Raw genomic sequence first — 25,096 nt, 5'->3', positions numbered from 1 at the left:
CAGAAAAACAATCACACAGTCAGGAAGACCTTCCAAGGAGGTTTGGGTCCATCTGTCCGCTCCACTGAGTCACCATCCTTCCTTTGTTTCACCATGCTCAGCTGTAATGTAGAATGGAGAAGAAAAAAAATCACAAAAATCACATTTCATTTTTCTCTGTGTGAATCTATAAACTAAAAAAAAAAAAAACAAAAACTTTCAAGTGCTGCATGCCTTTCTAACTTTATTATTACTTTCTAACCTATTATTTACTGTATATTATAAAACTCATACAATACGCTTTGACTGAGCCTGCTAGTATTTTCAAAAAGTCCTCCTATAGGACATTCACCGTAAACCACATCTGGAACCAGAGGCCTTTCAATAATATTATTAGATTATTTTGAGGACTAGCTTGTAATTGAATCATATTTATGTTTATCTAGTTTATTTTCCATTTTCAGGCACTTTAGGATGCGCTACTGAAAAGCACTTTATCCGATGACCACAAACTTTCGAATATAATGGACCTCGGATTGAAGTATTTGCCTCGACTGCACCTCTTTAATGTTTTACTGAAGACTCGTGCTTTGCACCATAGATTTCAACCAGCACCAATGCATCATGACACACACTTCCTGTCCAGATACTAGATAAGAATTGGAGGCTTCCATACTAGACACTTTTTTTTTTAAGTTGCCCTACTATCACACATTCGATCAACCAATTGCAATCACCTCACCTCTTGTGTGGTAGCTGATAGCTGACCTTCCAGGGTGGATACCCTCTCCAGAGCCACGCGGAGTCTCTCACGCACCTGACCAGCACACACACATACAGTATTTCTTACATCATCCTCAGGGTTCCACATTTCTTGTGTTATTGGTTATATGGTTTTATGTTATAACCAGTCTTGTAATGTAATGGATTACAAATATTGTACCTAATGGGTTGTGCCAATACAAATACAGAAGCACATTTTTTTTTCTTGGCGGAGGTGGAGACGGAATGCACTGCAGTCTATAACTAACCTATGCTGACATTGTAGTTAAGTCACAGTTACAGTAAATTAAATTGAGTTAATTGCTTACTGTTGTCAAAATGTCATAATTACAGTAACATTTGTAATTAGATAATCAAATGAAAAACAGCAAGTTTGGCCGTAACTGATCATGCTTGTGCCACATGACTCTTGTAACCTCAAAATTGGGACTTTCGTAAACCCCTTCAACCGATTTTTCACAAGACTTTTTAGAGTGTAAACTAGTGTGAAACTGTATTTTTATTATTGTAATAACAACAACTTACATTCACATGACAGAAACAAAATCATCCATTTACAGGTGGGTTCAATATTTGGCAAACCGTAGGTTAAATCCTTACCAATGACAGGGTATCAATTGATTCAGGCCCTGCTTTTGAACATTAAAAAACAATTAAAGGGGAAGTCAACGTTAAACATTTCTTCACAATGATATGTTATATGTGATATCACTAGTCTAAACATGACATTCTGATTAATATTACATTTGTGGAGTATGAGTTATGGAGCAAAATCCAGCCGTTTTCATCCATCTCAGGGGGCGGCCATTTTGCCACTTGCTGTCGACTGAAAATGACATCACAGTTGCTCAGGGATCAGGCAACGACCAATCACAGCTTATCTTCAAAAAAAGGTGAGCTGTGATTGGTTGTTGTCTGACCCCTGAGCAACTGTGATGTCATCTTCAGTCGACAAAGTTGATATTGATTAAAACTGCTGGATATTTCTGCTGAACTCATATTCCACAAACACAAGATTAACCAAAATACCTTATTTAGACTCATGGGGCTCCATGAAACACATTATTGTCAAGTGTTTTTTGGGGGGGTTGACTTCCCCTTTAACAAAGCATGAACAATTTTTTCACGCTTCATGTGGTTCCCTTATTATGATATAGCATCCTGGCTGGCAATTATGAAGTTGTTCACCTTTTCATCGAGAGCCTTGTGATGTTCAAACAACGACTTGAGGGCCTTGAGGACCTCAACCTCACTGGAGACTCCAGATGGCGGGGGAGGCTGCCTCTTCACAACCGTCATCCTGAGACTGCGTTCGTGACGAGACACCAAACACTCCAGGTGCTCCAGAAGCAGCTACAGACACACACACAGTAAATACACATGAAACATTTATACACACATAACATATATAGTAAATTGAAATCATAGAGAATATTATGTTCAATCTGACATGTGCTGACGCAAGCACGCAGATACAAGCCCACAAAGCCACTCATGCGCACATACCCTGGTGTTGTTCCTTTCAGCTTTCAGCTCCGATATTTCCTCCTCTTTCTCCAGCAGCTGCTCTCGACATATGTTCAGCTCCTTGGTAAGGGTGGCAAACTCCTACATAACACACACACAAACATACATCTGAGGTTAATATTGTATCAGCCGTCAACATGGCCGACTTTCATCTTGTGAAGCTAAGCGCATCTGGGTACAGAGGCTTACGTATGAGACGTGTGAACTTGATTAGTTTGGCAGCTGAGTTTCATAGGGTTGCAATGTTTACCTATAGGGATTTTTCATATGTCAAATGTAACCAGTCAGTTGTTCTGACAGTAAAAAAAAGCTCTAACTTAGTTTGCCTTCCCTTTCTGCCATCTACATTTACAGAAGGAGTAGGTACACCAAAATTGTTATAGTTTTAGATGGCATGCAGTTACAATCATTTTTATAGTTTGATCCCTCCCACACAAATACACTGTTGCCGCCCTGTGCTTCTATTTGTTTAAGTAAGTTGTTTCGTCTTCCTGTGCTTTTGTGGCTTTATTCCAGCGGGGTTTATGCTTTCCCTCCTTGTCTCGGGACACATATACGCACCTACACAATCAATTCCTGGAATTTACCCAGACCTTAAATTAACTCTAACCTTCCTGTAACCTTACATAAATCTTCACCCTACATTGTAATGATTTATTTCAATGTGACCTGCCTTCCTGCTCAGGTCATGAAGTCATTCAGTCTAATGTATCAGCTGCAAATATTGATTTACGTCTCCCATTTCAACAGTTGCAAAGCATGCGTTACAAAGTTGCTGTATTTCCTCCAATAGTAGCCTGGAGCGTTTATTTACTCATCTGCAAAGAATACCAGTGTCGAGCTTAGAGGATGTCTTTATTTATACAAATTGATCGATAGAGAATTATTACTCGTGTGGCAATGGCATGTGTTACTGCCTCACTATCAGTTTCTATTTGTGTGTTGTATTATTTTTAGCTCCTATCAATAATGCAGGGCAGTTTGCACATGTTGTGACAGTGTTGCATATTTCCTCTTTCAAATCATTTAAAAGCAGGTGCGGGCTGGTTAAAACGAACTCAGGTTCTTTTGCTCAAGTGTGTACATCATCATTCAAATCCTGATGTGTACCAAATAAGCAGAACGTTTAGTAAGCCTTTATTTAGGAGTTATGTTAATTAGCTTTAGGATTATGAGGGCAATTAAAAAAAAAAATCTCACCTGTCAGGGGTCATTGGACCCACATGGCCGTTGCTAGTACAAGTATTCAATCTTGAATAGTCAGTTGTTACCGATACCAAGTACAGATACCACTAGTACTTTTGATAGCTAAAATTTACCCCCAAAAAACAATGACAGATTATTTTAAAGAAAGACCCATATATCCCAATGCAGCATTTTTTCCCTTCAAATTGTAAAGAAATTAATGGCAAATTTCTATTATTTTAATTCCTAATTCCCAGTTCCTGAACAGCCACGTTGTTGAACGGCCATTATGTTGGGTATTGGCCCGATCACAAATACTAAAATTTACTATGCACGTTCCTTTTTCTATTCCATTTCAGGTTGGACAACAATGAGGACATCAGTATTCGATAGCATATCATTTCCTTGTCTTTACCTCACCAATTGACATTGGTACAGCATAGCAACATTTTCCCAATTTGTCTGTCCCGACTGCAGTTCAGCATTATGACATACTTTATGGTCATCAAACTGCTCCAATGCACTGTACAATTTAAACTTCAGGTTGTTAAGCATCACAATCGTCCACTTTGAAAAAACAAAAATCAGAACAAGGGTACAAAACATCCATTGGATCGAACTTTTGTTGACGCTGATTTCAATTACAACATTCTTTTGCTTTGCATGAACGCCTGCCGTAGGAGTTTTTATTTTTATTTTTTTAACACCGGTGGTAGCAACAAAACCAGTTTTGAGAAGTTACCATGTATTGCGTAAATTGTACTACGCGTTGGATCAGTGTGACAGCCATAAAGCTTCCTAAACTGATGCTATCTGCATTTACGGACAGAAAAACTCCTTGCCAGATGGCAATATTGCAACGCTGATCCAATGTCAATTAGCCAGCCATGGCTTTCACTACGAAATGCCACCTGCATAATAAACATATCTGCCATGAAATGTGTGTTGAAATATAATGTTAATGTGATAAAGTGGCAGTAGTAGAATGTATCAGCCACTCTCACTATGATTAACTTGTGATAATGAATCAGTCAAAAGCCTGTTTGACATTTATACACCCATCTTATCCATCCATCTATCTTTCGAAAGGTCACACTTAACCATTTTCTTAGATTTCTGAAACTACACGTCGTAATTCAGTCCAGATGAATGAGGTGAGTGAGGGGATTGAAGTTGGGGAGAGAAAACAGGTCAGCGTGTTTGATTGACTTTGCCTTATTACGCAGGGGTGCACAAATAGACGGCAGCTCAGGCCAAATCCACCAACAGATGTTGGCGCTCACCGTCTCTTTCAATCACTGCAAAAAGGCTCAACGGGCCACTGACTCGCCAGTTCATCCCCTCATCCTGCTGCCTTTTGGGAACGCTCCACTTCCCCACATGTATTTTCCCAAAACACTCATAAACACAGAAAGGTATGAACAATTCACTTACATAACTGAATATGAAGCATATCCCCTATATAACATGAAACCATACGTCTGTGTCTGGACGAATACAAATCTCCATTTAATTTCGCAGGAGGGTTTTCCCGCTGGCACAAAGACGTACAAACATGCGTCATTGTGAGCACGATACAATCCTAACCCCTGCAAACCACGTGAGCTTGGAAGAATCCAAGGATATTTCTTCTACTTCACAACAAGCGTAGCCGGCTGACAAGGCGACGTCGACATCTGTCAGAGGGTATATCACACCGAGCAGAGAGACGGTTCTGGGCCTCTGCCTCCAACCACATTGTGAGATAGCAAGCAGGGAGCGAACACTGCTGAGCCCAGACATTGTAAAAGGATTGCTCTCTTTCGCTTCCTTAAGCAGTTTGGGATTAAAGGATGAAAAAAAAAATGTGTGTGTCAGTGTATGTGTGTGTGTGTGCAAAGAGAGGGAGAGAGATTGGAGTGCAGCTGAGTAAAAAAAAAAAAAAGCTTCAATCAGACACATGCAATCCCAAAAAAATTTGTTTTTTCCCCCTGAAAGTGCTCATCCTTTGTGTGTGCGTGCGTGCACATGTGTGCATTTGCGTGTTTCTCATTTGCTGAGAGGTTGTCAATGTGGGGAGTCTAACCTGCATTACCTTAATTCACCTCATTCAGTAGTTCCTGAAAAGTCCAATACATATTTGCTATTAAACCGAGCTTCAGTTCAAGCCACATTTCACACTTCAGTTAAAATTAGTGAACTTGCCTTTATGTGCTTATGTAAACTTAATGAGAGGGGTTGCTATTAAAAAAAATAAAATAAAAAATCGCGTTTTGTCATACTTATTAAAGGGGAAAAAAACAAAACTATATATATACATATATATATAATATGTTCCATGCAGCTCTACTAGTCCAAATATGGTATTCTGGTTAATATTGCGTTAGTGGAATATGAGTTAAGCAGCAAAATCCAACCGTTTTTATACATCTCAGGGGGCGGCCATTTTGCCACTTGCTGTCGACTAAAGATGACATCACAGTTGCTCAGGTCTCAGGTAACGTTGTCAAGCTAAATATTTTTTTATATTGAGCCAAAGCGCCTCTTGAGAAAACTTTCTAAAAGTGGAAGTAAACCCCACAAAAATATCTTGTGATGGGGCATTGTCTGAGCCCTGAGCAACTGTGATGTCATCTTCAGTCGACAGCAAGTGGGAAATGGCCGCCCCCTGAGATGGATAAAAATGGCTGGATTTCGCTTCATAACTCATATTCCAAAAAATGTAGTATTAATCAGAATGTCATGTTTAGACTAGTGAGGTCACATATAACATATTATTGTCAAGAAATGTGTAAGGTTGACTTCCACTTTAAAACTGTCATCATAATATATGATAAATCATCTCAAGCCCCTTCTTGGGTCTCTCATTTGGTCTGTAAGAAACCACAGAATAAAAGCAACCAATAAGAGACAATAGTTTCAATTAATGAGGTGCCAATCAATTATTGTGCACTCATAGGCAGCCTCACACACAATAAAACCTCAAACCAATAACATTAAGGGCTCTATTTTCGTAGACAGCCCATGCGAGCATGCTGGCATATCCCGACCTCCCCCACACACACACAAGGCTTACTGCACCTGTTTGTTTATTTGGCAGACCGCTCTGTGCCATGCTGGGCATTGTGGCATATAGCGAGGGTGTGTCCGTTGACATGCACTCGTCGCATTTGATAATTTGGTGGCAGAAAATCTGACTACTAACGCCTGCTAGGCCCAAATAAGTCCAGCGCAGAGTACGTAGACCGCTGGTGATGAATTTGCAGGTTAAACAGGCTAAGGAATGCCCCACTAAAATTGAATGAAGGATGAGGAAAAAATAAAGGCCAAGAGATGATTCACATCTCCCACATCCATAAGAAAAATAAATTTCAATCTTATCTCCAGCAGCAGTTCTGAAAGAGCAAACAAATTGCGCCCTAACACTTTTCCTGGGTGTGAATAGGTAGTGAGTTATCTGCTGCTATGACGCCGCCTTGCACACTTCCATTGCCATGGCAACAGGGCATGGGAAAGCGTTTGAGCAGGATACCAACAGCAAGTTTTATCAAACGGCTGCAGATGTTCACACATGCAAACACGCGCGAGGCCGCTGAGATGTATTCTCGACAGGGATGAGCGACTCCATTTTTTTTTTAAAGTTTACTTCAAAACTTAAAGGAGTCAACCTTGAACATTTCTTGACAATACAGTGGTACCTCGGAGTTTGAACATAATTCGTTCCTGCGAAGTGTTCAAAGTCCGAATTGTTCAACCTCCGAAACATGTTTTCCCATAGGAAATAATGTAAATGGAATTAATCAGTTCCCAAGCTCCAAAAACAGAAAATTCCTATTATAATTTCTATTTATGTTTTTTACATTTCCATCCTGTACAGTATTTAAACAATAAAAAAATACCTTACCTTACCTATCAGTGCATTATAAATGCTATGTTAATGCTTGTTTAGTTCAGTGCTGAGTTTGTGTATTTTACATTGGGCATATTGTTAGACTACTAAGCGATCCTTGCGTACGTTGTTTATCATCAGGCATGTTGTTTAACAGCTAAGGGGGGTCCTTGTGCCAGTATTTACAGAAGTAGTCACGGTAGTTACAACGGCGCGATAATCTCCTTCCTAATTCCACTGTGGTTCGTAGCACTGTATGTTTTTCCTTGCTGCCACTGGCATTGTTGTCTTTCTTTGGGCCCATGGCGAAGAAAATTGTTGTGGAAAAATCCAAATTCACTCGCGAGTATGGAGCACCTCCGGGAGTATTCCCGATCTGACTCGAAATGAGCAGTTCATCGTCTCAACTACCGCATTCGGCATTGCATCACTCGGCTTCAAGGTACGTTCGGCTTAGCTTGCTTTGCTTGGGTGTTGGAACTCCAAAAATGAGTTCAAACTCCGAGTTATTTTTTACTCAGATTTTTTGGGTTGTCGTCCTATTCGTACGAGTTCCGAGACGTTCAAACTCCGAGGTTCCACTGTAATATGTTATATGTGACCTCATGAGTCTAAACATGGCATTCTGATTAAAGGGATACTTGACTCAATGAGCCATTTTCAGCAGTGAAAATTTTGTCCAGAATTTATTTGATAACTTCATTATTTTTCATGAGAAATAAATACCTTCAAAAAAAATTTTTTTCCACTTGCTGTCAACTGATGATGACATCACCTCTGCTGAGGAAGTAGGTAACGACCAATCATAGCTCACCTGTTTTCTGGGTTTGGTCAGTAAACTGATCCACGATTGGCCGTTACCTATTTGCTCAGCAAAGGTGATGTCATCTTCAGTTGAAAGCAAGTGGAAAAATTATAATTGTACATGAAAATAATAAAGTTATCAAATTAGTTCTGGACAAGATATTAACTTTTCACTGCTGAGAAATGGCTCAATGAATCGAGTATCCCTTTAATATTACATTTGTGGAATATGAGTTATGCAGCAAAATCCAGCCATTTTTCGTCCATCTCAGGGAGCGGCCATTTTGCCACTTGCTGTCGACTGAAGATGACATCACAGTTGCTCAGGGCTCAGACAATGCCCAATCACAAGATATTTTTGTGGGGTTTACTTCCACTTTAAGAAAGTTTTCTCAAGAGGCGCTTTGGCTTCCTCCAACAGTACATTACATAAATATGACCATGAGAATGGTTGTCAGTCTCAATATAAAAAAAATATTTAGCTTGACAACGTTAACCCTTTTGATCACGTAAATAAGATATTGAATGTTTCCCAGTAGGTAAACTTTAAAAACAAAAAACAAAAGGAGGATTAAGAGGGTAATAATTTGTTGATGAATGAGACCTAAAAAATGGAGTCCTGCAGGGATCACATCTAAGACCCTCCTAGTGTTGACAAGATGGCACAGCTTGAGCGTAAAAACTGGCACATCTTGATTTTCATGCCATGCAACCTCGTTTTGCCTATTTGGGATTTCACCGCTCTGCTCAATGTTGGGCGTTGTGGCATATCGAGGGCGTCACAATTTGGTGGCAGAAAGTTGACTCGACTTCACACATGCTAAAACCACGTCTAACTATTGGCGCAAGTAGTGTAACGCAATTTTGGTGATTTTGAATGGGACACAGGGAGACAAATTCTGCGCTCTGTGGACACGATTGGTGGTCTTTATAAATAGGACAATGTCATACAACCGAACAGTATAGAAAACGGATGGATGAATGAATTTGAATAGCAGTTAGCCTCACTAGCTTCAGCGATTGCAGTCACCATTAGTCTTACGATATTCAAACCCGAATGAGAACATGTTTGTGATGTCATGTCATTAATGAGTATTTGAGTGTTAGCTGACTGAAATTATGTTCAAAACACATTTTTATTTTGAAAATGATCGCAAGAAGCATGTATTAGTAAACCAATATATTTTTACAATGTGTAATGTTTTTAGGTTATTTAGACAGTTGACTTACACGTATGAAACAAACTGCACGTAAAAATAATACTTGGGATTAATTGGGTGTCTAAGTGACTACAACATAAAAATGTATCTTTGAAGCTACCTTTGTAACAACATTGCCTTCCCTAAAGCACAACATGCACAGAAGTTTTTTAGTTGTCTAAGTCTCTCCTCTGCGGCCACTGCAGGCCTGAGACCAGAATAGCATCCATTCATGTGTCCCAGTATTCCTTCATTAAACAAAACCTGCAGCGTGAAGAAGGACACGGAAAGAGAAGATGAGAGGGGAAGTCTTCCTCTCCTCGGCCGAGAGGAGAAACACAAAGACTTTTTGTTGTGCAACAAACACGCAGCCAAGCCAGCCCAGCACACGCCGCAGCCGGAGACAGTTTCCCACTCATTGCACGACATATTGAGTTTGTCGTTTTGTACAAGTGGAATACGACAAGATACAAGAGCCCACATCAACGAGAGAGAAAGCCTTAGCGGAGCAACTTCTTTCTGCATCTCTTTGAAATGTCAATCATTTCATGGCAGGCTGACTAAAGCATTAAGTGAAAAGTGGGAAAGGCAGAAAAGGACGAAAGGAGGCCATGTCAAAGTTCCAAAAAAAAAAAAGAGTCATCATCAATACAACCAAGCACGTGTGACTTATTTCCACTGGAGACCATCTTTCACTGCTCGTATCCACACTCGGACTGCGCGTCATTCCCTACCTGGTACATGTAGGTGTTAAAGTGGGTCCCATTCTGAAGGTGGATCTTCACCGTTGGGTTCATGGTGGAGCCTAAACATAGCAGATCCCTCAAACTGAACCCCCATGAAAAGAGAAAGAAAGAGCAGGAGAGGATGGCCGAAAGTGGATTCACAAGCTGTTCCCTAACGCTATTCCCTCTGCCCTCCGACACCGTAACAACACTCTGTTAGCTGGCCTGGGAGAGGGAGAGCGAGCCAGAGCAAGAGGGAGGAGAGAGAGGAACAAGGGCAGGCAGAGGCAATGGGATTGAGGTACATTTGGGTTTTGGATCAGAGAAAAAGACAACATTTCGAGGATGGAGGGAGGAGGAGGTGAGTGATCAGCTGATGGAGGAAATGACAGGAAGGGCTCAGAGGAGGCGGCCACCTGTTCTCCATCACACGCACGCACGCACACACACACACACACACTGACATAGCTGCGCCGCCAAAGTCAAAGTGGTTAAATTTGAAGTTCAACCAAAATATATGCCAATTTTTTATTTTTTTTTTACCGGCGGTTCTGGCTGTATTGTGTACAATACATATACTCAAGCAACAATTACTATAGAAATAAAAATGATAATAACAAAGATGTAAATAGCATGTAATGTTAATCAGATGTCTCTATTGTTTTACTTTTAGTTCATTCAAAACCGACATCTGTTTACACTTCTATGGTTGTTAATTTAGGGATGTTCCACACCACTTTTATTTTTTTACTTAACTCTTGAGTAGTCACCGACACTAATACCAAGTACCGATACCACTAAGTATTTTTGTTACACCAAATTTCTTTATGGCAGATACTTTTAAAGACAGGCCAATATAGCATTTTACTTAAAATTGCATGAAATGAACAGCAAATTTCTATTCTTCTTATTTCTAATTTCTAATTCCTGATTGTAAAACAGTCGCGAATACCCGTCGCAAATACCTTGAAATAAGGTGGGATATTGGTATGGTATAGTACATAGTATCGATACTCAGAACTAGAAATGAGAAGAATAGAAAATTTACGTTAATTTCATGCAATTTCAAGGAAAAATTGTATATTGCGATGTATAGGATTGGTAATCTATGTTTTTTTTGGAGGGATGATTTTAAGTATCAAAAGTACAAATGGTATCAGTACGGTATCAATTACTCAAGAATTGAGTAATTGTGCTGGTATCGGTCTGAAAAAAAAAGTGGTATTGATTATCGAACATCCCTGTTAAAAACATTGCTTGCACAGTTAATCAAGGGCGGGCTCTATTACTGCAAAGCTCTAATCCTGAAAGAAATTCACTTTGCATGATTTCTTTTGGTGGGAAAAAAAATGTTTGACCTTCAACTACAATGGAGGTCTCAACGTAGATGTGAAGTTTTATGAACGAATGCCAAGAATTAGAGCAAAGAAGGCAAATAAAATAAATAAATGAAAAGCACCATCACCAGTTCCTCTTAATAAAAAGCTTCATCAGTGCTCACTCAACCCAAAATGAAGAGCTCTATTTTCATCCACTATGACACTGCTGTGCCGACTGATTCTTTCTATTTATAAACGTTCCTCCACTCTCAGTGGGGCTTCAAAGTGCATGACTGCAGTCTGAAAGCGCTTCCGGAGTTTTGCTAGTCTCAAGAATAATCAGCCAATGTCTGCAAACAACGCGTGTCACTTTGAGCCGAGTTAGAAAGAGGACACTGACTAGTTGGGCATACTTCAAGCAAGGTTCTGCTTAAAATACCTCAAGTGCAACAAAATGTAGTCCACATTGAAAAGGAGAATTAAGCGAGCAGCTTTGGTAATCCCACGATATGCCATCTGGAATGAACAGAAGGTTGACATTTTTGTTATTTGATACATTTCATTTAATGCCTAATTCAATGCTAACTGAATGACTATTATGGAATTTGATGAACCACTGCTGTGAAACATGTGAGATGCACTATCAGGTTACAATTGGTTAGTTGCCTTTGCTATCTATCCATCCATCCATCCATCCATTTTCTTGGCCGCTTTTCCTCACTAGGGTCGCGGGGGTGCTGGAGCCTATCCCAGCTGGCTTCGGGCAGTAGGCGGGGTACACCCTGAACTGGTTGCCAGCCAATCGCAGGGCACACAGAGACGAACAACCACACTCACATTCACACCTAGGGACAATTTGGAGTGTTCAATTAACCTGCCATGCATGTTTTTGGAATGTGGGAGGAAACCGGAGTACCCGGTGAAAACCCACGCAAGCACGGGGAGAACATGCAAACTCCACCCAGGAAGGCCGAAGCCCGGACTCGATCTCACGTCCTCTGCACTGGGAGGCGGACGTGCTAACCAGTCAGCCACCGTGCTGCCCGTGCCTTTGCTATAGAACACACTATTACTCTGACAATAATAATAATAATAATAATAATAATAATAAATGGATTTTCTATTTTACTTACTCCCTTCAATATTAACACACAATCTTTTTGAAAGTTTTTGGTCTGGAGCGGTGTTTTTAAAATATGCACAGTGTAAGTAAAAAGCAAGATTTTGCTGAGATTCATTTATTAGATAATGTCATTGTGTTTGTTCATGCATTTGCTAGCAAACAGACAATCAGAGCTGACACCGTTTTGCATACTGCGCTTAATGGCCCATTCATTTAAATCATATCTGAAAAGCATGCAACACAAATTCTCTTAATTCTTCACAATTCCAAATGATGCTTTTTGACTTATATTTGTTCCTGCTTGTATTATGAATGTGTTGAGCAAGGTTCCTGATATGTGTGCATCTTTTTGCATGAAAACATGACTCTGGTTCATATGATAAACAATAACTCTTCAGTCATTGTTGTTTGCCCACTATAGTGTGACAAAAATGGATGTAATTGACATTGATGGCAAGAAACAAAGACAGGCTCTTATTAAAATTTGTTGTTTCTGATGGTGACTGGTTTGCTTTGTTGTCTAAATTGTAAATGCGTTCATGAGCTGCTCCCTCTAAATTGCGAGCCCGCCTCTTGGGGTGAAATGGATGAAAAAAATAATTAAAATAGCACCGCATAGGCTCCAATAGACACTGGCCCACTGGGCGTGTGCCCTGTATGCCAGTTGGCCAGTCCAGCCCTGACTATTGTCTAATGTGAAGTTCACATGCCAGAATTTTGTGATTTCAAATCTATTTCCACATGTGACCTGTAACCTGTACGACTCAATTGAGGGGGGAAAACGTTCATACCCTCTTATAACTAGGGGGTGTGGCTGCCTTTACGATTCACTTACACATTCAAACTAATGTTGAATGGCAGTCAGTACGGACTTGCCATCATATAAAGAGCTTTTGATTAACCCCATATAAATTTGAGCGGACATTTTTGAAGGCCATGGATAGCATAGAGTTTCAACACTATCAGAAAGACATCATTCTTTCCAAAGCACCAAATACACACACACACACACACGTATTTTTTTCATTTGAGTTGTACAAGTTACAAGTCATATTAATGGTGGAAATGATTTTTTAAATGATTTCTATTTATATCACATAAATATGGCATTTGACAGGGGTGTGCATACTTTTTATATCTGTCCACTGTAGCAAATCCTCAACACGGTACAAACAAACAAACAAATAAAAAAACTCTAGCCTTTTCAATTAATGTTCTTACAGTGAATCATTATTAATTAATACATGTAAATTCAGCATTTGTCTCACGTTAACATGTACCACTTTTATGGCTTTCAATCTGATAAACTTGCAATATGGCTATTTCTGTGACTCTCAAGCTTGCCGTGAGTGGTATAATAATAATATAAATGATGTTTCAGCAAATGAGAAAAGATGTCAGCAGTGTATTGTCCACATAGTAAAACTACACTGTGATGAAACACAATCTATTTGTTATACTGATGTTGCTGTCTCTTGATTAATCTTGTGTTCTGTATCCATTTACTGGCATCACTTCGTGTCTTACACCTCCATGTTTAATCTGTAAAATTGTAATTAAATGCCCATCATTACACAACTTCTCATCTGCTGCTGTGCGGTGGAAAAAGAAGCAAAAATAGTTCATGACAAGTCGACTTGCTTGCACCTGGTTGTCACGGAAACAAGGGCTGGCCACAGAGAACGTGTGCTTTTGCAAGAGAGGATGAATTAGTGAGACAGACAAGTCGCCGCACATCATAACGTCCTTTAGTGATTGTGGTGACTTCCACTATTAATGGCAGCATCCTGTAGCCTCAGTGTGGTTCCACTCAGCAACCGACTGGACCAGACGCCATTCCTGTCCAGGTTTGTGAGGAGGCAGCGTCCCCTACTGGCCGCGTGGTGCGCATTAGCCACACTTCAAAACAGTAATTCAGATCTGTGATCTGTGAAAAAAGGCTGAAGATTGTATTGCTTGTGATTAAAAAACAAACAGAAACTTACATACGAGATGTGTTTTTTTTAAACGGAAGATTTCACCAAAATAGAAGCAAATGCCTTCACACCATTTTCTCATTATTACGCGTCTCTCTCAAATCTTTCTTTCATACTTGATCCACTCCAGTGACTCTTTTTTCAAGCAGTTAATATAATCTCATCTGAACCTTCACTTGATGGAAAGCAGCCATTTTATGTCAGAACATACAAAGCAGAGGGCAAGTCCACACAACCCTTCCCCCATCATCATCACCCACACGGTATAATGCATTGCCACGCAAAAAATAATGACATCATAATTTCCGGGACAAGAGACTAACATGCAAATGGGCTAGTTTTATCACGAAATTAGATGCTACTTTCGCCTTCATAAATCAAATATACGCCAAGTAGTCAACCACCTGACAAATGAATAAATAAATAAACAAATAAACATATAGTCGTAGATGACCACATTGGTCCACTTGATGCAATATGATAATTTCAATTGCACATTTCAACACCAATTGTAGAAATAGAAATGATCAGTTTCATTATCAAATTGTAAACATTATGAAACCATTTATTTAGTAAAAATTTGCCAGATTTTTTAAAATTTGTCTTGCAGGCAAAGACTGCGTGGTGGTGGATAGTGAACAATTGTTCTTCTCCTTCTTAAAAAAAAAGATGATTCAAGCTGACTATTGCCACTCTCACTTGAAGTTTACTGTTTTGCACGTTGTGTGTTTAAAACAATCACATAGCTTTACTTTACATAAGTCAGTGTAACTTAAAGCTAACAAACAATGCAAAATGCCATACAAGAGCTAACAAATAGCATTGGTGTTGTTAAAGTGTAACTCTACAGGAAATCAGACTCTTGATCCACCCCTCGCCAAGATTTAAAATCGGCGCTCAAAGGGAGCGTTGCCAGGAGGACTGATGCATTGCGAATGGGGAGAGGGCTGGGCGTGGTCTGGCTGTGATTGACAGCAGCAGTAAAAAGTACGATCTAAATAATTTCTATATTATGACAAACTATACTAAATAAAATTGCCAAATGCTGAGCGACTACGTCACACTGACATGTATAATACAGTATTATGGAGTGCTATTTTTGCTTGTTAAAGAAAAAACACATCGCAAATATTGTTTAGGGTGACTGTATCAGATTAATGGCATTTACATTAATTTCAATGAGGAAAGATGATTTGATATACAAGTGTTTTAAGTTAGGAGCAAGGCAATGAAACAATTTATATTCGTATGCCAAAGTCACAGCCAATCGCTGTGAAAATCGGAAATTTGAAAAATGCATGTTGCCAAATAGTAACGTGAACACCGAAAATGTGAACATGTTCCAAATAAAACCGACATTTCTATTGAAAAATGATTTCAAAGGCCAAATCCTTGTGACAAACGCTCCAAACTCAGACAGTGAGGTGGATTTTGTATGATAAAGGAAAACCCGTTCATCAATTTGGAACTATATAGATAATGACAGCTGATAAAGCACGTTCATTACCATGATCACTATTAAAGTGCTGTTAAGTAATACAGGACATTAAAAAGAAAACCTCAAGGTAATTTTCCCTCATACTCGTAGCTGCTTTAATCCTTCTGCCAAGCAGAATGATTTGTTTCCAGTGCCATTCCGCCTGTTGAAAGCAGCCATGTCAGCTTTGCTTCCCTCCCCTGTCGCCCTCATTGCAGCCTCAGCCCGCACACTTTCTCCTTCGCCGCGTCCTGTTCGATCCCAGCGTGGCGTTGGGACCAAATGCACACAAGCAACGTGTGTGCCAAGATGTTCACAAAATAGTCTGCCCCAGAAATCTTTCTATTTATAACAATCTCTCATTGTTGTGCATCTAAATAAAACTACATAATTTAGGCTCAGTTAATTTACAAACAAGCGGGTCCTGACGGACACCCAGTTGCATACAAACAAGTCTGGCTGATTACTTGAATATGCAGTCGCACCACAAACGAGGAACAGTCTTAGGCAGCCACCGAAGAGTCCACAAAAAGACACACATGTACACCTGGGGACCCACTCGTCCAATCAGTGTGCTGTGCAGATGAAAGTGGATCATGTCAGCAGAGGAAAACAGATTTATTAATATTAATGGGCATTTTCTTGAATCAAAGGGTAAATAAGGCAAACGACTCCAAGTGTGGCTCCTGCATCATTACAAATGATCTTCTCTCACACACTGCAACGGAGAGGTGCGTGTATGTGTGTGTGTGTGTGTGTGTGTGTGCGTGTGTGTGTGTGAAGGTCAGGCATGCTGCCCTTGACCTTCACACTGGAAAACTGCAATGGCAGGATGTAACTTAACACAACTGCGTGTGTGTAAGTGTGTGTGTGTGTCTCCAGTAAGGCTTCAAGAGCAAAACTGTGGCTGCAAAGGCATTATAGAGGCAGAATATGCTCAAAACTATACAGACATACAATATCTCTTTTAAAATCCCTTAAAGTTAATTCAAAGATTTGATTCCTAGTACATTATACATGCTTGAACACAATTGCTGAAAATGTGCAAAGACTGCGGATTCAATTGTGAAGCAATAGCGATAAACTGCTTTTCACCATGGCTAAAATGGGGACCTCTTGGGCTCTTGCCCCTCCCCCATTTTGTAAGAACTTGAGCACCTTTGTCCGAGTCAACTCAGAAAATTAGAATTTCCTTCAGAAAGGTGTGGCCACATTAGAACGCCCTGTTGTTAGCCATGAGTGTGTGCACATCAGGGAGATATAAGAAGAAGTGCCTGGAGGGAAAAAAAGAAGGAAGTCTGATTTGACAGGCAGCATGTGGACCTGGGTTTCACAGGGCTGTGGTCACTTAAGAGCGCCTCGTTGTTGGTCATGAGTGGGCGCACGCCACCGCGAAAAAGATCAGGATCGTTATCAGGCTTCTGCAGAGCATGCTGATGAGCCGATTATATGAAACAGCTGTGTTGGAGGACGGAAACATCTAAAACATGCAGGACTCCGACTCTCGAAGACCAGGAGTGAGGAAGCCTGCTTTAAGCTAAGATACATTTTCACACCTCAAACGTAGTTAAGTGGCATCTATTTTTCCAGGTTGTAGTAGAGTTTTTTGATTGTTTCAAGCAACACACATTTAGCAGATATGTAAGCGTCTGACTGAAGAGAAGGACTTGATTTTCATTATTTTAAAGCCTTGTGGAGATTCACTCAAATTTGGCTGGCTTGTTTAATGACATTCATCTTTACTTTGATCACTTGCTCAATATTGAATTGAATTGAAGTTGATCCTGAGGCCCTTTGTCAAACGGGGCCCGTGCGCTCAGTGTCAAATCAAGTCAAATCTAGCGTTTTTGTGAATTTGGTTGACGCGTTACACCTTGATGGGCGTTCATGCTGCTGCGGCTGCCACAATTTTGCTGGATTTGATCGTGGCGCAGGCAGACAGATGTGTGTGGTGAATATCACCGTAGTTCATTCATAAATAAAACAACTGTGTGGGACAATCCTTTTGAATAATCATAGAAATCAATTCATTGAGCAAATTATTATCATTATCATCCAAAAAATATTTTAATAAAACCACCGGGCTGACTGAGGGGTGGTGCCATACATAGATGCACAATCGGGGATACAAGTCATTCTCAAATTGCCCACGTCACACGCAAAAATAAATGCACTTCGCACCCGCCAATCTCATCTCTCGGGTCCCAGCAAGTCAATTTCTGCTTCCTCAATGTCAACCATGTGTGTGCTTCTACTGCCCTGATTTTAATAGGAATGAGAGGAGCCGCTTTGATTTGCCAGGAGTTGGCTGCGTTCCATCGCATAACGGCAACGAATGGTGTAAACGGACTCTTATGCATGCGCACAGTTAGACTGCGCTGGGCATAAAAAATAATGTCAATTCTTCAGTATTTTAGGCAATTCTTTGCTTTCAACTTTTCAGAAACAGTTTAGGGAAGGTCCTTTTCTTTGCCAGCATGACTGTGCCGCAGTGTTTCGAGAGTCAATGGTCTGTGTCCTCAAATGTGTTCTTTAGAGTGAATGTTCAAACGTTACCATAGCCTGCTTTTTCCCTTAAGATTTCACTTCCTGTTGCCGTTATGACCAACCGTCACAATACTTTTACCATATACTGTATATGCTGACAGTGACTTCTATCCTGAGTGTCATTATAAGCTGGCTAAAATGCTACATCACTGTCCACAGAGCACAAAATACACGTTGCGCTTGCTGACTTTTAATGTGCGTCTTTTTCGTCTGGGTGTGGGAGGCCCTCATGAACTGTTTAATTAATCTGCCTGCACCCATCCATCACGTATTCCCCGATCTTACTTCATTTTGCTCTGCCTCCTCTAAAAATATACGGCGTGCCAGCGGAAGCTCATAAATGTGCACATTCAACATCGTAGCTTTTAGGGAGTGTCAGCCAGCGTGCGGCAGACGTCTGTGTGTGCGCTGCAATACCTTCCTATCACACATTCCTAAAATACTCTGCTTGTCTTTGGATTGGAAACGCACACACATAAACATACACACATACTCCGTGGGACGTCTGACTCAAATATTAAAGCCGAAAACAGGGATGCTTATTAAACTGAGCAACATTGCACATCTACATCACCCTCCTCACGCTGTCAACACACACAACACCACGTTTCATATTAATACATATACAGTAGGCTGTTATATATTTCTATAAATAGAATGCATATGCAATGTGCCATTGTGTGCTAGCTGTTTTCCTCTGCTGCATTTTCCAGGCCCACAGAACATTGTGTTCTATACATCGTATCATTGTATATACAACAGGGGGGAAAAGAGAGTCTACCATTTTTCGTTCTTTAGTAATGCTGCCATCTGCTGTTGATTGCATGCCATTAAAATGATACCTAAGATCTATTTTGGTAGCGGATTTCCAACAGCGGCTCCTCTGCCCCTCCCATTGGAAAAACGGTCTGACGAGTACACTCATCGATGACAGTAAATGAGTTAATAATATTTTTTCCCCCCCAAATATTAAAATTAAAATATGATATGCATTATGATTAAAATATTTCAATGCGTGCTATATAATAATACTGTATCATCGATTTTATGTCTTTATTTAAAAAAAAAATGTTAGTGAGATTGGTAGTGATACTTACAGTACATGAAATTGATGCCTAGAAAATCCATTTCAGAGCTTGCAATCTAGTGAGCTACTGGGAAACTCTTTGTTGCTAATGCACAACGAAAGTCTGCAGCTGTACTTTTAAGTAAAAAGAAGGCAAAAAAAATATGAATGTGGATTAATTAGGGGATTAGCAATTATATATATATAAATATGCAACGCCTGCCTGGAGAGGGTTAATTGTACATGGAAAAAAATACAATTATCATATCCATTCTGGACAAAATATAAACTTTTTACTGCTGAAAATGGTTCAATGTGTCAAACATCCCTTTAAGACGTTTATTTCCTCAAGTGGACAATGCATGTGGCAATGATTTGAGGCATGGTGTCTATTTTAGTGAAGCCTGCTACAGTATTTGTCTACAGGGGATGCGTAATGTTTAGAGCACAACCACACACGCACACAGACACAGAATGGCCATCATACTATGAACCAGATTAGAGCCGAATCTTCTTCTCTTTTTTTTTGAGCTGTGTGTGTGTGTGTGTGTGTGTGTGTGTGCATGTGAGTTATAGGGCAAGAGAGCAGCAGAAGAAAAATCACATTTCATAAATAAATCATCTGGGTCCTTGTGATCTGGTGATGGATGCCACACACATGCACAAGCACACACGCGCATACACTCTCTCCCTCCAGATGATTTTGTTTATTTCGAGAAATGAGGATTTAAAGCCCGTGTGTGTAGTATGCACATGTTTAGGGGGAACGAGGTCATTTTAGTGTGTGTTTGCATAAATGTGTTTATGTGTGTGTGTAGTACCGTAGCGGTCCCTTATTTTCCCGCTGGTTTAATCCCTCACAAAGAACCAGTCCTTCTCCTTATGACTCATGCAGTGGCAGCTCATTTTCCCTGGGTATATAGATGCTTTAAAAACACTGTGCGTGTGTGTGTGTATGGAATTGTTCAATCATCAGAGTTTTCTGCCACGCATGTAAGGAAGCGTGCTGCACCTGAAACCCTGCAAAAGGTGGCATTGTTGGGTGTGGCCTGGCTTGCGTGCTAACTTGTGTGTGCCACTTTACTCATTGTGGGTGTGCCAAGTCAGGCCAGTCACACAGTGGACGGAGTGAGCTCATCTGTACTAAGGGGGGTCTATAAATATTGTAGATGCCTGCAGTCGAACCTCTCAGCAAGCTACTGTATGATGTCATCCAGGAATACCACTCACTAGGACACACTCACACAATGCTGCCTGCTGCCAAGGCCCAATAACCATGGCAACTGTGGGTGTGGTATGTAGTGATGCAGAGACTCAAACTTCTCTTTTGACCATTCATTGTCTTTTTGTTCGTCTCCTGTCCTCTTTTCTTTTATTTCTCAAGAGTGTTACAACTGCATTTTGTCCAACAGCATGCATCCATGCCGCCTCCTTGACATTCACAAGGGAAGCCGAGGTGAGAAAAGCAGAGGTGACTTCAGCACTTAATAATGTAACCTTAAATCCATATAAGGATATGCCAAATATGGCTTAGTCACAATACAAATAGAAATTGATTTTATTGAGGAGTAATTCTCTTAAATAAGAACCTTAAGAAGAAACCGCTTAAGGCATTTTGCCTAAAAAAAAAAAAAAAATCAACAATTTATTTATTGAGCTACACATTTTTTTTGGTGTGTTTTACTTCTTTATCTACGTAATACAATTCATACTGGATTAGGTTAAATAACCCTAGTCGACCTTTGATCTGTGTGTGTGGCAATGTTTAGCCGTCTAATGAGCACTATATTAAACTCTTAAGCAGTTCATCAATAAAACTCATCTAGGCAGTGTATCAACATTTGGTTGGCCTCTGAAACCCATCCTAGAATTCTTTTTTTTTCTTAACCTAGGCGCTTCTAAGTTAGCTTACCACAAATAGCTTGTAAAACAGACACTAATGGATTTAAATCTTTACCAAAAGTTAAAAAACACACACATCCTGGGTTCTACCGTTGGCCAGTGGTCAGCGAGAGATCCTTGAGGTTAAAGTAAGTTATTTCCAACCAAAAAAGGAAAATCTTTCCGTAGACTGACGCGGTCAGATATGCTTTCAAAAAAGTGAATATAAGGCTTGGTAAATCGCCTTAGACAACATATGGTAGTTTTTTGTACTATGGCGTGTTTTGGGATAAAAGTACAATAAGTAACCCAATCAAATTGATTAAATTTGTGGTTAAATTGTAAATGAATATGTGGACACGGAACTAGGATACAAGTCCAGGCTATACTGTACTTACGGTAATTGAAATAGAGTATAGTTAGTTAGTATAGTTAAGGTCTCCGTTGTGTGGGCCTGACCATCAGCACTTCAAATGACAGAAATATACACAAAGAACAATCTTCTTGTTAGCCATCTAGACCCCTTTAAACAAAACCACACACCAGATTACCGCCGTTTAAGTCAAAGTTAATTTTCCTCCCTTTCTCACCTAGTGAGACAAATGAAACAAACGATACAGAAGCTTTTCATTCTTCCCTTTGGTTAAGCACGCCTTTCATCCTTCCTACCGCATTGAACAGGGAATTCCTTCACACTGATCTTCAGCCAGACCCACTAACACACTGAGCCGGCTCAGCTTTGGCAGCCGATCAGAACCAACCACCAAGGTTGATGCTGCATGCGCCAGACACACGCACGCCAACATTTGTAAGTCAGCCAACCTTTGAAGCATCTTTAAAAACAGAAAAAAATGTTTTTGGTTGTTACCTCATCACATTACTTACAGCTTTAATTAACTGCACACACATGCGTGCGGTGTTGCTGTCAGTTGGCATCCCATGAGACGGAAGGTGTCAGGAAGTCAACATTCACCCCCATCCTCCCGTTTCTATGGAGACCAAATGTGCAGCGCTTTGAGAGGTTGAGGTGGTAAGAGAAAGGTCTGAGTCGGCACACGGGCAAACACAGACGCACATCGGCTGATGTTGCCTGATTGACTTGACAGTTTGATGATGCGGGAGGCGCGAGGCCAAATGCTTTGACGTGTATTGTGTGTGCTTAATGTGTGCGATTGTGGAACCCGACCCTGCGGTGCCCTTGGGGTGAGGCAAGGGGGGGAATTCTGTAGGGACTTGCATCCCACTGGGTCAGCATTAAACATGCTCCAACTGGATGACGGGTGTATTCCTTTTGGGATCTTGTGTGTAAGATAACAACATAAGTCAGTGTAATTTGAGACAGAGAGGAAAGAAGAGTTGATCATGACAAATGAGGGGATTAAAAATAACCTCACAACAATGACAGATGATGGAATATACTGTATGTGCTGACTTGGCACACACGTACACAACAAATGGCCATTATTTGACTCTGGAAGCAAGGATAGCTAATGCTAATGCTAATGCTAATGTTTCATGTTAGGACAAAAACAGCGGATTTTGATTAATATAACAAAAGAGAATTGACTCACACATACAGAGCTGTAGAGTCCTCCCCAGGGTTTGTCGCTTTAAACGCTCTAAATCAGCCAAACTGGACAGACTTAAGCAGCTCTTGGTTGGCAATCAAGAGAAAGTGCAGCATTAACCGTTAATGTGAAAATCAGCAATGGCTCAGGTGGCTGGTTTGTTTGAACAGGAGAATCTGCTGCTGTAAATTACTACATATCAACAGTATAACATTGCAAAATGGATGTGAGGTCGCTCCGTGGTTACAGACAATTAAAATGTCACATTCAATGTCAGAATCCAATCCAGACCAATTAAAATACAATATTTCTGTGACTGAGTGTGTGCGCTCCCTCCAGGGTACCCACCCCCATTACTCTTCTAACGCAAGAGACGCGAGGAGAGAGAGAGAGAGAGAGAGAGAGAGGGAGAGAGAGAGAGAGAGGTTATTTAGTGAGCGACACAAGATGCAGAAATGTCAGTACATGCAGACCGAGAGCCGAGAAGCGCAGAAACTGTAGATCAGACTGGAGCAGGCAAAAGTGAACAATTCACAATGACAAAAGGGCGCAAGTGGAAACTGGATACGGATGGGGAGGAATAATGGGAGATGGCAGCGGAAGTGTGTGTGGAAGGGGCTGGGGTAGGAGGGGAGGGGGTGAGATTGGAGATGCCATCGTGGGATGCAAGCAGCACAGCTTCAAGTGACCTTTACGTAACGCAACTACAGGCCCCTCCTCTCCATCTCTCATTCACAGTCGCTTTTGACCAGTGCTCATTTGCAAGTGGACACATTGATGGAGTCAAAATCTGATTTATATGCCGAGAATGGTAAACAATAGGGTGGCCATATTTTCATCTCCAAAAAAAGAGGACTCAGCCTGGCCTTGAGATACTTAGATGATACACAGTTTACTCAAAGATGTCATACGTTATAACTATTTGAGTGTATACCTACTCTGTATGAGTAGGAAATAAAATAAAAACATAACTTTCTTTTCAAGTCTTACTTGACAAATGAATGAATATTGACATCATGTTCTAAGCACCTCCTTTTTTTTTTTTTGCTACTGCCATCGACCACATTACCGGTTTAGGATCGCAGAGTGCTACCAGTGAGCTAAACAAAAATTATTGGCAGCCGACATACCTTAGTACCTTATTTGAATGATCAGGAAGTGAGGTATGTAAAAAGTGAACCTACTTTTTTTCCCCTAAAACCCTCGCAATTGACTTGGACTTGGACTTGTACAGTCTGTGGCGGCCGTGGCTCAGGGTGTAGAGACGGTCGTTCAGGAACCGGCCGTTCTTGTTTTTTTTTTCCAATGCCTGGATGGATGGGCAGGCGGAGATTCCGAGTAAGCCCTGGATGCAGAGTTCGGGGTGAACCTAAACGTTTGTTGTTAAACTATTGCCCTGGCGGCTTTGTGTACCATCTTATATCATCTTATAACCCTAACCCTAACACATCACGATTACAGTATTGTTTGAACACTTTATTGAACAACAAAAATTAAAAACTGACCGAAACCCAAATACTGTACTTTTTTTAAAAAAAATTTTTAATTTTTTTTTTTTTTTACAGGAGAGCTCAGTATTGTTCATTCGATTTGACATCATCATTGCTCTCCCTTTTTTTTTTTTTTTTTTTTTTAAAAATCCAACAAATCAATTAAAAAAAAATTAATAAATGTTTTTTTTTTTTTTTTAAATACTGTACTAACCTCAACCTCTCTGCTGGGGACATATAGTACGGCACTTCGACCTCTTCCGTCAAACCGATTAGTTAGCTCCGCCCCGGCTGACTGAGGGTTGAGTGTTTGTAATTTTTCATACTCCATAATGTGTTTAAAAAAATAACTTTACGTCCTGAGACAGTGCATCATTAAATTTTGGTATATTTATACATATTTTTTTGTAAAATCCGTGTGGACGGGTTTACGTCTACCCGGCGTGCCGGTAAGCCTCGAAGTGCACTCTGCATCCAGGGCTACTTGGAGATTCTGGTGCACACCTGATCTCCATCTGGTACATAATCTTTTAAGACACTAGTGAGGTTACTTTCCAATTGTTTCTAATTTTTAAAGCG

The 25,096-nt window shown here is 40.3% G+C and overlaps 1 protein-coding gene across 2 annotated transcripts in view; it reads right to left on the bottom strand.

Annotated features, from left to right (window-relative positions):
* ppfia4 (PTPRF interacting protein alpha 4) overlaps nt 1–25,096 on the bottom strand; it is a 69,226-nt gene that overhangs the window by 27,734 nt on the left and 16,396 nt on the right. The window contains exons 3-6 of one of the 2 annotated variants that reach the window (XM_077573094.1): nt 2,269–2,370; nt 1,951–2,115; nt 722–796; nt 18–101 (exon numbers count right to left, since the gene is read on the bottom strand). In XM_077573094.1, coding sequence (XP_077429220.1) covers nt 18–101; nt 722–796; nt 1,951–2,115; nt 2,269–2,370 — 426 coding nt within the window. The remainder of the gene's footprint in view (nt 1–17; nt 102–721; nt 797–1,950; nt 2,116–2,268; nt 2,371–25,096) is intronic. The other variant, XM_077573093.1, reaches the window with a different exon arrangement.

Source organism: Vanacampus margaritifer, chromosome 8 (assembly GCF_051991255.1).
Source record: "Vanacampus margaritifer isolate UIUO_Vmar chromosome 8, RoL_Vmar_1.0, whole genome shotgun sequence".
NCBI classification, from domain to species: Eukaryota; Metazoa; Chordata; class Actinopteri; order Syngnathiformes; family Syngnathidae; genus Vanacampus; species Vanacampus margaritifer.
This window is presented reverse-complemented; position numbering and strand designations above follow the sequence as displayed.